We start from the raw sequence: 16989 nt of genomic DNA on the forward strand, positions 1-16989 counted from the left end.
CCTCTCCTCTCTCTCCCTATGCTTCTATATGCCACCATTACACATTACTAACTTTGTGTCTCCTCTCTCCCGTAGTGTGTCCTCTCTCTCTCCCTGTACCTTTCTGCAGGTTGCCCTGGCCCTGGAGCTCTATGTCTCTGACGAGCAGTCACCAGCCACATCGACCTGATCAGTGTTTGATTGTTGTGTCTTGTTGCTTTTCTTCTTTTGTCTCTCCTCTATCCACTCACCCCAACCGGTCGAGGCAGAAGGCCGCCCACCAAGAGCCGGGGTCTGTCGGAGGTTTCTTCCGTTAAAGGGAGTTTTTCCTCCCCACTGTCGCCAAGTGCTTGCTCAAGGGGGATTTGTTGGGTTTTCCCTATGTAATAACACTGATAACAGTAAGGTCTAGACCTTACTTTGTAAAGTGTCCTGAGACGACTTTTGTTGTGATTTGGCGCTATACAAATAAAATTTGATTTGATTAGATTAGCTTTAAAGGTGTTGGTATGTATGGTTTTGAACTAAAGCCAGGGTAGCTGTTCTCCCGTGGTTCTAGTATTTATGCTAAGCTAACTAAGCACATCCTGATCTCACTTTCAAAATGTTGCCTATAATTTAAGGTACATCTTGTGAAATGTTTTGTGATCCACAGAAAAGCTCAATTAGCCAGAGTCAGCCAAGTAATGATGCCAGTTTTCAATGTTAGCAATCTTAGAAAGGCAACCAAAAATAAAACAATATCACTTGATTAACTGCATTACAATAAAAAAGGACAAACAAAAAAAAAAACAGTATTTGTTTTTATGGTAAATTTTTATTATAAAAGTCATATTATTCACCATCGCTTACAGGCAAATGTTCAGAAAGTTGATTATTTTGATATACACCATTATTATTAAGAATAACATTTAATAACATGAGGTTTGTTTTTTTTTTTACTGGCTACACTATGGGCCAAGTCAAGCCATCAAAAACAGCACTTTTCCCTCAACAAATGTTTATTAAATAATAATGTGTAAAGCAAATATAGTAGGTAGTATCACAGTGAGGAATACTGTCCACTCAATTTTAAAATATCAATAACTCGTACTGTCAATAAATGCAGGTTGGAATACACTTAACATTCATATAGATATCAATATATTTACAACATTTACAGAAGAAATAAACAAGTAGGCTAATAATAAAAGCACAATACAGAGGCTTTGGCAAAAATAAAAAGAGTGCATACATTTTACTAAACTATACACATGAAGTAAACATGATTAAACACAGAGAAAGTACAAAAACAAGCAAGATTTAAAAAATCCAGTGCAATGTCAGGTTTTTGTTGGTTTCTGTCCGTGAATGAATAGCAGCCTGTCGTCTTCATGTCCTCCTCCTTTGAGTTTGTGGTTGGTTGAAAATAAAATGTCCTGAGCAGGGCGGGAAACTCGCGCTGTCTACTGCTGGCTGCACCAGCTACATCTACATGAACTAAACTCAAAATATCTTGATTTTAACTACATTTCAACTGGTACACAAATATGTTCATCTTTATCATTTGACCTACTGCTGCATGAATACACCTTAAAGCCCAGTCACTCCTTTTAGCGTCTCAGTGAAGCTTGCAGGCTAGGTGATAACCTAACATGCTAGTTAATGTGCTAGTAAACCCTGAACATACTACTGCTCATCAATTACAATATTTCCCCAAACCTCTTTATGATTTCTCTGTACTGGGCTCTTTAATCCCACTGACATTTGTTTTCGAGACTGCTCATTCAGTAGTTACTGAAAATAAAAAAACAGCTCTTACAGGCGCTAATGGAACCAGTCTTCAAATCTTATTCAAAAGCTGTATTACTCTGAGTACCATAGATGGACAACAGATCAGAAACTAATTGCTTAATTTCAGTATTCTGAGGAAAACTTTACATTTAATATCTTTTCTTCTTGTTACTTTATTCAACCAACTATACATTTCTTTAAGATTAAATTTTCTTTTTTAAAGAGTTTTAGTGAAAAAGTCAGGATGAAAATTGTTACACTACAACAGGCTAACAGCAGCCACACTAGCTGCAGTAGGGACTTCTGCTTTAATGCAATTTTTGTACTAGTAATCATTTAGAAGCCTGATAAACTGACTACATTTCTTTTTAGCTCAACTTTACTTTTCACTCTGACACTATGTTCATGTCAGATGATTTCTATTTTGGAAGGAGGGTTGTATTTTTTAGGGCTAGTTGGTGAACTACAGCAGCTGGTAAGCTAACAGCTAACACGCTAGCCAGGCAGGAACATGCTTACACTAATCAGTCACAATCATGGCACAACAGCTCTCCTACCTTTCTATCTTTCTCTTATATCCAGCCTATTGGCTCTGCAGCTAATGGGACAATTAGTTATTTAATGTACTTATAAAAAGCACTATTAGCATTACTTCTAACCATGAGTGAGCCTTGTCTCTGTTGCAGAGAATTTCATATTTTGACAGAGGGGATTCATTAAATCTGGATGGTGACAAGATAAGCAGCTTGAAAGGTGCTAATTTGAGGATCAAAGTTCACCAAAGTTTGCAGGTGTGACCAGGTCTTTGTTTCTTTGTACTCAATTACAATGCTAGTAACAACATTTTCATGTAAACGTAGCCAGGGCATAACTGTGTTCGCTGTATTCACCAGCCAGGTGTGATTTACAAAGTAGAAACGATCGTCCTGATGTGGCCAGTGGAGCTGATTGAAACAACCCATTACAGCCTTTAAGTGTGTGGTTGTCTGGTTGACCCCCCTGGGGTCCTGAGTTGACCCTGTGGGCTCCTGATGAGTCTGTTAGTTGGCGGTGGGGACCAGCATGCCAACAGGAAGTGTGGGACCTCTGTTTGGGCCTTTGGACGGGGCCATTTTGTTGAGGTCCGGGGTTTCTGTGGTCCACGAGGATGCCCTCTTGGTGGTCATGTGCCGCCGAGCATGTTTGGTCAAGTGGTCACTGCGCATGAAGCGCCGATCACACACGTTGCAGACAAACTTCTTCTCACCGGTATGTGTTCGGCGATGGCGAGAAAGCTCGTCAGAGCGGGCAAACTTTTTGTCGCAGCCCTCCCAGTGACAGCTGAATGGCTTTTCACCTGCAGAAGAGGGAAGACAGATTTTCACCTCTGTTTAACTTTGTCACAATGCATTTTTTAAGCAAACCCAGTGGGTACATTAGCCAAACTTGTGTTCATGATGCTAATGTTGGCCACTGTGGCCCAGACTGAAATCAGCTATGATGAACTGTCACAACTTTGCTGATTCTCTGACTTCTCATCTGGCACCATCATTAGGTCAACATTTTAATGTGTCTGATACTTTGATTTATGACCAAATACTTGCAAAAATAGTGACACTGCTGTCATCCGATCTAATCTTAGCATGCTAACATGCTATAACGTTGAAAATGGTAAACATAACTACTAAACATAATCTTTAACCCACACAATGTTGATTTTTGACGTTGAAAATGGTAAACATTATAACTACTAAACATCATCTTTAACCCACACAATGTTGATTTTTCAGAGATAATGATACATCTGATGGCACCATATTTAATGACTGTAATTTAAAAAAAAAAACAAATACACAACTTTAACAACAATCGGATTGCTTTCTTTGTTTTCCCAAAACTGACTAGAACATTTTACAGTGTAAAAGGCCTGTGATCAGGTCCCCCGTGGGATTGGTACAACCCATCTGGCCCTTGTATAACTGGACTGAGAGTTGTTCCATATAATTGTCAAGATGTCAAACGTCAGTTGGTGTTGGCTTTTGTCAGGGTTGTGCCTTGTCACTGATCCTGTTTGTGATCTTCACGAACAGGGTATCAAGGCACAGCCAGGGGGAGGAAAGTGTCCGGTTTGGGGACCTCAGAACTGCATCTTTCCTATTTGCCGATAATGCGGTTTTGTTGACTTCATCAGACCGTGACCTCCAGCACGCACTGGGGTGGTTTTCAGCCGATTGTGAAGCGGCGGGAATGAGAGTTAGCACCTCAAAGTCTGAAACCATGGTGCTCTGCTGGAAAACGGTGGACTTCTCCCTCCGGGTTGGGAGTGAGTTGTTGCCCCAAGTGAAGAAGTTTAAGTATCTTGGGGTCTTGTTCACGATGGAGGGTAAAAATCAAGCACGAGATTGACAGGCGGAGAAAGGCAGTGTCAGCAGTAATGCAGATGTTGTACCAGACCATTGTGATGAAAAAGGAGCTGGGCCAAAAGGCAAAGCTCTCAATTTACCAGTCAATCTATGCTCCAATGCTCACCTATAGTCACGAGCTGTGGGCAGCGATTGAGGATAAGATCAATACAAACAGCCGAAATTAATTTCCTTCGTAGGGTGGCCGGACTTACCCTCAGAGAAAGTGTGCAGAGCTCAGACATCCGGAAGGGACTTGAAGTAGAACCACTGCTCCTTCACATTGAAAGGAGTCAGATGAGGAGGTTCGGGCATCTTATTAGGATGCCACCGAGGCACCTCCCTTTGGAGGTCTTCCAGGCACGTCCATCTGGTAGGAGACCCCGGGGCAGACCCAGAGCAAGCCGGAGAGATTATATATCTCATCTAGCCTGGGAACACCTCGGAATCCCACCAGAGGAGCTGGAACACGTTGCCAGGGAGAGGGACATCTGGATGAACTTAATGAACCTGCTGCCACCGCGATCCAGCCCCAGAAAGGCGGTTGATAACGGATGGATGGGATGGACAGTAACAAAATGCTCCCAGAGTGATCTTGGATGGCAGAGAGGTGACCTGGAAAAAAGACCTCTGGAGAGATCATTTCCTGTAATGGCTCTGCCTCTTACCTGTGTGAGTGCGTAGGTGAGCCTTCAGGTGTGAACTCTTGAAATACGTTTTCTTGCAGCCAGGGAAGTTGCAGACATAGTTTCGCCTGCGGGAGAAGTCAGCCTGCGAGGTGCTGCAGCTTGCTCCTGACGGCATGTATATTGGAGCCGGAGCCAGGGGCAGGAGCTTGGTGTTGCCCAGGGTCATGACAGTCTGCGGGCCCTGTGGTGGCTGGGAAATGGGTTGCTGGGGGACCACAAACATCACGGTCCCCTGCGGCATGGCAGAGCCCACCAGCAAAGGCTGGGCGAACCTGGAAGGAGAGTGGGGCAAGAGGGGCTTGGGTCCCCCCTGAGTCTGCACCTGGACCGGAGCCTGGACAAAGGCGGAGATCATCCCTGTCTGTCCTCTCACTGGGAACACCTGGCAGAGGACCGGAGAGGAAGAGGAGGAAGACAGCGCAGAAGAGTCAGGAACCGTTGCAGAGGAGTGAGGAGAAGATGGGCTATGAGGAGGTGGGTGAGGTCCGTCCTTCTCCCCTTGAAGCATTTCTGGAGGCGGTGTGGAAGTGTCTGTCAGCTGGGTGGTGCAGGCCAGAGGCGGAGCAATATGGAGGCTGTCAGCAGTGTGGCGGATAACGCTGGTGACCATGGCTCTGCCAGGTGACACCACACAGGATGAGTCTGTCTGAGTGGGAAGCGCTGAGGTGTCTGAGGTGGAAGCAGCAGGGGACAACTGGGGGAGGCCGGTGTGGGAGTCACTGAGGAGTGTGGGGCCAACGGCGAGACCCTGTCTGGAGGTGGGACTTGGAGCAGAGGTGGTGGTGACAACGGTGTTGGTGGAAGCCTCAGCGAAGGTCGGACTGTGAGGTGGAGTCATACACTGAGAGAACAGAGAGGATTTCTATTAATTCAATTAGCAAATATGTTTTAATTTTCTGTTAAACAGCTACATACAGTCTGATATTCTACTGTAGATGATTAAACAGAAGTCAAATCCAAATGAAATTCAACGCAAAGCAACATACAATAAAGCAGTTGATCATAAAAAAATAAAGGCGTTAAAGTATAGTTATTTGGTTTTAAATATTTAATAAATCTTTTCTTTTTGTTAATAATCATTTATTTTGTAATTTGTATCACAGAGAAGGTGTTACATGTCCTACACATAGGCTTATATTTAGGTTACAGATTAATATGTTAAGTTTTTAAATAAGACAAAAGTCAATTATTCACCAGAAATGTTGATAAAATCCCATTATTGTATTGTCGATTGTCATTTCCATGTATTACTTTGATGTTGAGTCCTATGTTTTAGTTCCAATACATTTGAATTTTCCAGTTGCTAACTTGGCTGCAGATCTACTCAACGTCTGTCCGTACCAGTGAAGACAGAGAGATCAAGTCTTTGGGAGTGTCCCCTCCTTCCGAGTGGAGCTGGATGGAGTCGCAGGAGTCAGAAGTGGGGGTCAGAGGGCGTGGTTTGTGTGAATCTTGACCCCAGAAGCTCATGCTGACGAGCGCCTCTGCAGCCTCCAGGTCGTGGTACTCGACACACGGCTTCAGCTCCATGGTCGCTGCCACCTGGCTGTCTACGAGGTCAACCTGAGGCAGGAACGAGGGAAAAGGTCAAGAGGAGCTGAACTATGCAGAACATGAAGCAGGTTTTTTGTAAGTATATAGTTTAGAGCTTCAACAGTTACCTGACTCAGCAGATTAACTGACAAATATGACAAATACCAGGTCTGAAAATAAATCAGATCCACAAGCACAGCTTGAATGTGAAATGTTTGACACATTATTTTGCAGATATTATTCTTTAAAATAAAAAAAGGTGGGCGCCATTTTGCTTCCATAAATCTCATGTAAATATTTAGCAACTTTCTCTGTCAGTTTTTTGCATTCTGGCACCATGAACTGGTTAACAAACAAGAAACTTACCTTTCGCAGCAGCTTTAAAATAAAAGCTGGGATATAAATGTGCTGACTCGTGGTTCTATTCGAACCTGAACGAGTCCTGCTCGATAACGTTTTATGTTCAGAAAATTTTTTCATGCCATTTTTCACTGAGGCTTAAGTCACATGATTCGTGTACGTCATGATTGATTCATTAGGTGTATTTCCACTTTCCCACCTCAGCCAAGCATAAAAACCTTTTTTCAAACTTCAGGCATTTCCACCCAGTTTTTTTTGTGCAAATTGTAAATGCACATAAAAACAGGTGAATGGAAACCCACCAGATGTTTTATGATGTCCAGAGATGCCTGCTGCGTTCCTGTTTGCCATCCCCTCTCAATACAGAGGAAGCAAAAACCTTCTTCTGTAACCAGGTGGCATTAGCTACTTGCTCCTGGAGAACCACTCCATGTTAACCTGTGATTATATTCACCAGGTCTGGTTTATCTGGTGGCACTAAGGAGTTTAATCTGCAGCTTTTCTTAAAAATGTAAACATTCATATTTTTGCTGCAGCATTTCATTCACCATGACCGTAGATGCTCTCATCTTCAAAAGAAACCTCTGCCAGCTACGACCAAATCATCGCTCAGTGAGCAGCCAACCAAACAGCAGCGCGGCAACAGGTAGTCGGTCCCACCTGCATCACATCAGACGGCAAAGACAGTGTGTGTCCGGGTCTATCCCCACAGCCAGACCTCTGCCCACACTGAGCTGAACCTTACAATAACGACTTGTGATATTTGTCATGAATTCATCTTCTAAATCACTCAGTTCGGCTAAAACAACACTTTTTCTGCAGCCAGAAGGTGGCGCTGTGCCCCACTTGCCTGAAATGACCCGCTCCGTCTAACAGGAAGAAGTGAACGAGTGCACAAAGCAGTGATTTCAGACACAGCCCATGACCCTCTTCTGCCTTTGGGAGCGAAGGTGCAACACCACCCACGTAATAACCAATGACATCGCTCGTTTGCTCACTTCCTGAGCCCTGAGACAACACAAAATATGAAATAATGGTAATAAAAAAAGGTGGCTGCTAAGCAGAAGCAACTGAGGTGGAAAATTACACAAATAAATAAATGCAGGTGGCAGGTGACATGGGGACAAAGGGCTTCTGGGTGCTCAGCTGTGCTGGCTGGCATCTGGTGAATGCTCCGCTGCACCTACAGGAAGGGTGGAGGGAGGCAGCGAGCCAGGGGCGAGAGACCTACATAGAGGGAGAGAGTGAGAGGGGCCTCACTGCAGCGGGTACACCCACTGGGAACCTCCCTGTACCCAGAACAGATGACGGGAGGTGGCGTGCCAGATATTAGACCCCCACCCCCTGAAAAAAAACAACAAAAAAAAAACACAAAAACCCTCTACAGGCCCCGCCCCCTCCTCCCTCTCCCACATTATCATGCACCCACTCACCCCGAGAGGGAGAGAGAGGAAGCTCCCAACAGGAAGTGTAGCTGGAAAAAACAAAGTCAATCTGTTGCCACAAACACACACACACACACACACACACACACACAGCTTCGCGCTTCAGAGCTGCGAGTTCCCACGCACAAAAACACACCACACATAATGAGATTACAGCAACAACATATACAGATTTATTACTAGAAAGACTTAAACAGACGTAGTTAATTATCAAACAGCACCTGTTTACTGCCAGAAAGCACACGGGTTGACTGAGGACCCCTCAGCCTTTGGTTTGTGTGTGCGTCCCTTTGTTATTCTGGTCACTTTGGTTCTGCTGGTACATGTTGTTATTGTGTGGTCCTGTCCTGGTGTTGCCTCTGCTGTCTCTTTGTTGCACTCAGCTGTAGGCTTTGGGTGCAGCTTTGTGAACAAACCCAGCCTGAAGCTGCTTAATCGAGTATTTGACAAAGAAAACCGATCAATTCTAATGCTGATGTTTAAATGTGACTGACACTTAATGAGAAACAACTGTTGTAAATGATTGGTCATTTAAATCTGTTCTAAAAACAGCAGGATACAGCTTCTCAGCAGTGGATTCATTTGGTTTCAGACCAAACTGCAACATGAACAGGTCACCTGTGAGTCCACGTCTGTCACTTTACAAACCAAAAGACTCATCTGCAGATTAATCAACAAAGATCATGAATATGGAGGCAGCTCATGTTACAGCTTCACAAATACACACGTTGATTACGTTTCACAACAGTGTAAATGTTGTTGTTTGTCAGGTCTTAGGACAAAACTTCAGGCTTTGCTCTATTGTCTTTGACATTTCACACAGTTAATAATTCACAGGCTCATTTACAGAAATCACTCACAGTGAAGTTCCAGCAGCCGACTTCTAAAACAATGGATCAACTATCTTCACTGCCAAACGTCTGGTGCTTCCCAGTTCCCAAATGTGGGAATTGACTTTTCCTCTTGGTCTTTTATTGGAGTAAACACAACCTGCTGTTTGGAGTCTGCACACAACAAGACAGCTGATGACAGCAGCTGTTACTCTGGGATGATGTTATGGTCATTTTCACCGTTTTCCGACGGTTTGGAGACCAAACGATTCATTGATTAGTCCTGAAAATAGCCAGCAGGCCGGTCAATAGTTGTTCAACAGGACTGCATTAACAGTCGGCGAAGAAGAAAAGAACCACACATCCTCCTCAAAGCACCACGACCCAGTGAAAAGTGGTTCCACTCGTAAACAACAGACACCAGTGAAACCAGCAGCAGCATCAACACAAAGACGAGCAGCAGCCCAGTCTGAGACAAAGTATCTTTAAACTTCATGCACTGCAGTGATGCAACCGCCGTGTACACACAGCAACACACAGCAACACACAGCAGGAAGCATCACACACAGGAGACACTGGGTTCACTGTGACCTCACATAAACCAGCCAGCAGCGCCAAAACAAGCCCAGAGCATCCAACCTGAGCCGCTGCAGAGCTGACCTCAGACCAGCCTGTGCGGTTCTCAACATGCATTTAGCTGCTCAGAAGTTTGATGAAAGCCCGCCGGACAGCCGGGGCACACACGGGCTCCTGGACGAGGACTCACCTGGCAGCAGCGCTCCGCCGTGAAGCTGAGCATGAGGACGAGCTGCGAACGAGCGAAAGATGATTCAAAATAAATCAGCGACGGCGGCGGGAGAGCGAGCAGTCAATGACGAGCTGAGCCTCCGCCAGCAGACTGGCTTCAGCTGAGAGCAGCCAAAAAAATCCGAGCACAGAAAAAACAAAAAGGCAGAAACAAATTTCAGAGCAGTCTGGCGGGTGGTAACACGCAGCCAATCACGGCCAAAGGTGTAGAGGGCTCCGGCCAATCCGCTGCGAGGCGGTGCGTGATCAATATGTGGACGCAATGCGATTGGCTCCCGGCGTGGTGCGTGGCTGTTGGGGGCGTGGCCGGGGAGTCAGCGGTGTCAGAGTAAACCCGGTGAACCCGGCAGCGCGCGCAAAGTGGGGGAAAGGTTGGAGGTAGTCGGGCGCGAGACGGGAACGCGAAATTCACGAGGACGCGCGAGAGAGGTGGAACAACTGCAGATACAAAATAATGCTCCAAAAATATACATTAAATGGTGAAAATATGAAATACATACAATTCTATCGTTATTATATAAAATATTCATGAAGACGATTAACGTCTGGATGTTTTCATCACGTGTTATGGTTGAACTGCCAAATAAATTGGAACTTTGACCTGCTTCAGTATTATGGCCAAACAAAACAAGATATTAATCAAAATGTGTTGTCGACTTATTTAGCTCTTATTTTTTTAAATAAAATTAAAGGTTTTTCTACAGCATGACAAAAAAAATCTGAATTTTGAACAGATTAAATAATTTTGTAATATTTGAGTATTATGCTCATATATAAACTATTCAAAAATGTGTGGCAAACGGAATTTGCATTTATTTTTTAAAGTTATTAAACAAATGTGCATTTTCAAACCAGTTGTCTCAGATTACACATGAAACCACTAGTCTGTCAATTGGTTACATGATCAACAAAAACAGAAAAAAAACATATTTTTGAGCAAAAAGTGCAGGTTCAAGCTTTTCATGTGTGAATATTTGCTTGTTGTTTTACTCTTTAATCTGAAATGTGGACAAGACGATTTAAATCTGTCAAATTATGACATTATGTTGAGCATTTGACATTATTTTCTGATCATTTAGAATAAACGGATTAATTTAGAAAATGATCTGCAGATTAACTGTATCTACCTGTTTAAATATTTTTTATTTTGTGTTTTGGTGAAGCAGAATGAGACTCCTAAAATGTAGATGTTAACACATGCCAATGAGGAAATGGGGGGTGGGGGGGGGGCGGGGAATTAGGGGGGGGGGAGGTAACTACAGTGGTGTCCGATTTCTTTTTTTTCCAGTGCAGGTTATAAACAACATGCACATCTTTCTACAGTTACATCCCACACAGACACTGCAGACTAGGCAGGTTGGCGGCACAGAATCAGTGAATGACACACAAGCATAAATATGCAATCATAAAAATAGTAACTTCTTCTTCTCCTGGTCACAGACAGGTTCCTGCAGCAGCATGAGAGACATTGCTGCAGCTCCGTCTGAAGAAAAAGAGAACAAGAAAACATGACACAGAAACTCAAGTCATCCTGCCGCAAGTGGAATCAGCTGCAGCACAGGAAGGAGGGAAAAGTCCACAGGGGGTCTTTTTTGTTCCAATTCTGAGAATTTTGTTCCCTTCACCTGCACACATCGACTCAGACATGTGCATGTTAAGCTCTGTTACAGAAGCAAAGATGCAAATGTAGACTCATAAAGAACCAGGAACAACACTGGAACAAAGAGCAGAAACAAAGGTTCGATCCTGCAGCTCTGGGAGACTTCAACCTATTTTCTTATTGTCTTCTTCCCATACCATTCTTCTCAGAATCCAACTAACTCCCCTTGTCCTCGCCCATCCATCCTCCTCACCCCCACCCCACCGGGCCGATGAACCCGGGGACTTCTATGCATCCAGGTTGTAAACAGTCTCTCCAGAAAAGAATTCCAGGGCGGGGCCTGAAGGCAGCCAGAGCACCCCACACACACACACACACACACTGACCCAGCACGGGCTCCTTTGTTGTGGCTGCATGTTAACCCTTCACACTGCTGCAGAAGACTGGAGGTGGAGCCGTGCTGCCACCACCATCATCATGACATGAACGAACACTGGAGGGGAGGAAGGTGCAGGCGATATGTGGCTGTGGGGATACGTCATCCTGTCTGACAGAGAGGCAGACAAAGAGCTTATTCATTCCCCGCTGATCAGTTTGATTGACAGCAGAGATCTCTATCATCAGATCACCTACTTGCCCCAAAACCTGTTGTTGGCAGCAGCTGCCTGGCTCGCACCACAGCTCGTGCACAAAACACATAAACAGCTTCATTATTCAAAGTGAACTAGCTGTAAATGCTGTTCTGCAGAGGTGAGCTCAGGAAGAAAGTGAGACAAAAGATCTGGCAGCAGGCACGGGTGACGCGAGTTCATTTTCATTTTCAAGTTCAGCGAGGTTGTGAAGTTAAAAAAAAAAGAAAACACACAGGCAGGCGGTCCGTTGATAAAAATGGTTTCCAGCCAGAAAACACTCCCAGACTTGTGCAGGATGAAGTCAGAGGGAAGGACCTGCAGCAGACCTGAAACCTGTGCTCTGCACTGTCAGGGGGAAACACTGTGATATGTGGAATCAGTCGGATTTTACACATTTTCCAGTGTCACATTCTTCCCTCTCTGTAAACTTATAGTTGCTCTTTACTTTTGTTTCAGTGGCCACTTTCAACTTTCTTCCCAAATTATTGCTGATGCTTTAAACATAAGAATGAACAGTGTTAAGGCTACACAGCAGTGAGGACTTCTGGGGATCTGGGGTATGATCAGTATAAAAGACACATCTGGTTCCAGACCTCTGAATCATCCACATCTCTACAACCAAAGTTTTTCAGCTGCAATAAAAACTGGGGACGTCATCCTCCTGAGCAAACACTGATGAGTGTGGATTAGAAGTAGGAACCCCCAGGGCCAGGCCACAGGTTTTGCAACAAGGCCAAATAATTTCAGTGGAATCACTGCAACCTGTAGATTTGCTTGTAGTGCTAATAAAAACCCGAAGGAAGAGTTCAAACTTGATGAATTTGCAGTGATTACCAACAGAGTTGTGCCACAGACTAAGTTTTTCCCCCGTTCTCTGTTCTCATTTCATGGTTTTAAATAGTATTTTAATGTTGCCTAACAGTGAAATGCAAGAATATCCTGGCTAATGTAACAATCCTGGCAGAAGAGTCTAAATACTACATTACCTCGGGTGGTGTCAGGGGGCAGAGGCGTGACACCATAGCTGCTGATTCCTACTGAAACTTAGTCACAGTGTAAAAAGTGAAGTGACTGAAGATTCTGTTTTCAGTTTCTCATCACCGTCATTGTTAGCTTCCACCCGACGTTAGCAGCTCAGGTGACAGGTTGTCAAGCGCTGTGTCACTGGATGTTTCTTGACAGAGTGCAGCTTGTGCCACACCACTGAATATCCTATGTACACAAGCTTGGACTGGGTCTGCACCCCACCCTCTGTGACTGGCTCCTGGACTTTCTGACTGGCAGGCCCCAGACTGTCAGGATTGGCAATAGGACTTCAGCCAGCATTGTTACAAACACTGGCACCCCACAGGGATGTGTCCTCAATCCCATCCTCTACACCCTGTTCACCCACGACTGTGTCTCCTCCCACAAAGACAACATCATCCTAAAGTTTGCAGACGACACCGCAGTGATAGGTCGCATCACTGGCGGGGGGACGGCCAGCGCCAGCAGAGAGTGGTAAAGACTGTGGAGAAGATCACCAGGACTCCACTGCCCTCTCTGCAGAGAATTTACCACCGCAGGGTGTGTAGGAAAGCTGCCTCCATCCTCAAAGATCCCCCCCACCCCCAGCACGGACTGTTCACCTCTCTACCCTCTGGCCGGAGGTTCAGAAGTATGAAATGCAGGACCACTAGACTGAAAAACTCTTTCTTTCCCTCCGCCATCAGACTCCTAAACAGCTGAGTCAGGATCTACCTCATGTAATTCCATCTGTATTGTTTACATACTCATTCTGCCATTCATGTGGACGGCAAAGTAAGAATTTCATTGTACAGGGAAACACATTTCCTAACTGTGCATATGACAAATAAACACTTTGACCTTTGACCTTCTGATACTGTGTTGTCAATCATTTGGACTGATTTGTTATAATATGGACAACAGCTACAGGAGGCCCACAGTTCTTTGAGTCTCTGCATTAATCTAGACTAGGCTACAGATACAGAAGACGGATAGAACACGGTACAGACTGAATTACTGATGGTTTAGTCTTTCAGACCTGATGGCCAAGTTGTCTTTGTCCAACAAAGACAAGGGGGGATATGAATCGGTGTCCATTGAGTCCACTCAATCACAATGATCTGAGGTGATAGTTGGCTGCCTGTTGTCATAGAAACAAGGAAGCCGCGTGAACCCTGGGGGGCTATTACCTCTGACCTGAGCTGGGCCGACAGAGTGGAAGACAATGGGAAATGGTTAACTGCCCACATTTCTGAAGCCTAATGTGAGTTTTGACAGCGAGGGAGTTTTTGGAGAATCAGGACCCTGGAACATGAGCAGGTTTTGGAAGGTGAGAACTGGACATTTTTGATAAGTTTGAATATTTTATGAAAGTTGGGATTTTTTGTGAAAGTGACAGTGTTTGGAAAGCAGGATGTTTTTGAGAAGCGAGGATCTTTCTGTCAAAGTGAGCACTTTTTGAAAGAACTTGGAGAATGTGGCAACAAACATTTTGGAACAGTTTTTGAAAAGTAAGGACATTTTGTAAACAGTGTTGGAGAGTCAGAACACTGTCCACTGAGTGGATTTTATAGGTTAAAAGACTAGGATATTTAGTTTGCTCTTTGACGGCTCACACTTGGTCTTATGGCTGAAGTTGGAGCGACATAGAGGTTAAGCTGTTTGAAGGTTTGTTCTGCTGCTCATCAGTCGGTCTGGGTACAAACTTTAATTCATTTCATTCACAAGTTTGTTTTTTCTGATTTTAGTCCACAAACATAGTCCTGCCTGTACTTTATCATTTCAGTCCCTGAATATGGTTCTTGAGTTTGGTCCCATTAGAATCTAGTTCCCAAGTTAAGCTCCGGAGTCAAGTCAGTAAGTTTGGTCCCCAGGCTTAGCCCCATTTAGTCTCATAGCCTTCAAGTTTAGTCATTGAGTTTAGCATCCTAATTTAGTCTCCCAAAGTCAGCCCCATAATTTATTCCTGAAGAGCCGGGGTCTGTTATAGGTTTCTGCTGTTAAAAGGAGTTTTTCCTTCCTGCTGTTGCCAAATGCTGCTCAGGGGGTTTGTTGGGTTCGTTTCGGAGTTTAGTTCCCAAAATGATGCTGAGTTATTGTCCTGCATTTAGTTTCTTAGATTAGTTTGTTTAGTTCTAAGTTTAATCTGCAAGTTTAGCCTCAAAGTTTAGTTTCAGAATTTAGTTCAAAGCTTAGTCTCTGGGTTTAGCTTCAGAGTTCAGCTCCTGAGTTCAGTTTCTGGGACTTTCTGGCCTAAAACCAACCTTGAAGCCTGATCAGAGCAGCAGATGTGACTTTCCAAAGCAAACAGCTACAACTGACCAGGGACACACCCGTACCGAGTGTATGTGAAGGAGGAGGTGGGGGACGTCCAGGGAGGGCGGAGTCACTGGAATGTAGGTCAGACTCCGTCCACCGTCCTGGAACGGGGCTGCTGGGGCAGCGAGTTCGCCTTGGCTCGGCTTTGAGGCCACAAGTTGCTGCTTTGTTTCTCTACAGTAGAGATGAAAACTGCTGCTGCTCTGACGGATGCTGGTCCTGATCACCGGACTCACTTGGTCCACATACAGATGGTCACTAAATGCGCAGACCCCTTCACTGCCTGCACACTTTGCTGTGCTAGAGATTTAATTAGAATTGGTTTAAATGCCATGACGGGAAACTCAGTGCACTTTTATTCATCTCACTTCGTTCTGTTGTTACTTCAGTTGATTTCCATTTCTCCTTTTATGATCCATCTTTCCTCTCTCCTTTTTTCATTTCTTCTTTATCACCTTCCCTTTATTCTCCTTTATCCCAGCTTCACTTTTCTTCTTCTTCTTTCTTCTGATTTTTTCCTCCTCCAATCTAGTTTTTCTATCCTGCTTTAACTTTCTTCCATTCCTTATCCCGTCCATCCACATTCAGTCTCTCAAACTTTTCCTTAATGAGTTAAACACAGACTTTTCCTGCTAAAGATAATGACATTAACAACTGTTCACAAAGGAATCATGGGAGGTTTTTTGCTGAGGCGGATGACTCCAGAGCAGCGCTCAAACATCAACAGACGCTTCCTGTGTCGCCCTCGGCTGATGTGTCATCAAAAATAACCCTTTTCCACAAACTCATCCCAAACCACACGAGTAAAGCACTGCACAGTTATACAGGCAGCAAACACATGCGGCTCCAGCTGCAGTGAGAATAACAGACATTTAACACGTTAGAATCCAGCCTGGGATCTGCAGGGTGAGAATCAGGTCCCAGTAAAACGCTGACTGGGTCCTGCTGCACTTCTACCAGGACAGCTGTTCATGCACCGCTGACAGTTTTCTGCCAACATGTTCATCCTCATTGTTTTCACCGGTCTGTATTTATGTACGCGAGTTCACAGATTTACAGGTTTTTATCTCATTTGTTGCATTTGTGCATAAACTGAAATGTAAAAACTACAACTTATCATTTTATCTACAAAAACAATACGACACAAAACCTCAGTAACGGATTCAATCAACAAAGCAAAGGTGGAAAGTACTTTTCCACAGGTACTGTGCTGAAGTACAGCTTTAGTAGCTGTAGTTAGTTGAGCTTTTTTAAAATTCTGTGTCACTACTGAGGGACAACTCTGATAAAACAGGCCTTAGTAACTGTAGCTTCTTAGCAGATTCAGATTAAAAACATAATGATCAATTATGATTTACATTTATAGATTTAGATCCAACTTACTGATCTGACAGAAAAAATATTAAGGAAACAGCACAAACCAAAAAAAAAAGAAAATATGAGGCGTCATTACAGATTAAAGTCTCACATGTGGCTGTTGTGGCTGATTCCACCTGATTCACCTGAGGTCACTGGTAACACTAACAAACTGGAGACAGGACAACTTTTATCTGACACATCAGACGAGAACTCGTGTACACAAATGATTATTTTTGTGCAAATATGCTGAAAAACCTCTGGGACCCAGAAATGGTCC

The 16989-nt window shown here is 44.2% G+C and overlaps 1 protein-coding gene across 2 annotated transcripts; it reads right to left on the reverse strand.

Annotated features, from left to right (window-relative positions):
• Positions 1-2200: 2200 nt before the first annotated feature.
• klf11a (Kruppel like factor 11a) lies at positions 2201-9972 on the reverse strand. Of its 2 annotated transcripts, none has more exons than XM_020624662.1 (4): positions 9757-9972; positions 6164-6385; positions 4802-5663; positions 2201-3088 (listed from the first exon to the last, which is right to left on the reverse strand). In XM_020624662.1, exons 1-4 carry the CDS (start codon positions 9787-9789, stop codon positions 2793-2795), a joined length of 1413 nt encoding a protein of 470 aa, XP_020480318.1. In that variant the 5' UTR covers positions 9790-9972; the 3' UTR covers positions 2201-2792. The 2 variants fall into 2 exon arrangements, with proteins under 2 accessions (XP_020480318.1, XP_020480319.1); XM_020624663.1 differs by lacking the exon at positions 9757-9972 and adding an exon at positions 9021-9734.
• Positions 9973-16989: the final 7017 nt, after the last annotated feature.

Source organism: Monopterus albus, unplaced genomic scaffold, assembly GCF_001952655.1.
Source record: "Monopterus albus unplaced genomic scaffold, M_albus_1.0 scaffold334.1, whole genome shotgun sequence".
Classification (NCBI taxonomy): Eukaryota; Metazoa; Chordata; class Actinopteri; order Synbranchiformes; family Synbranchidae; genus Monopterus; species Monopterus albus.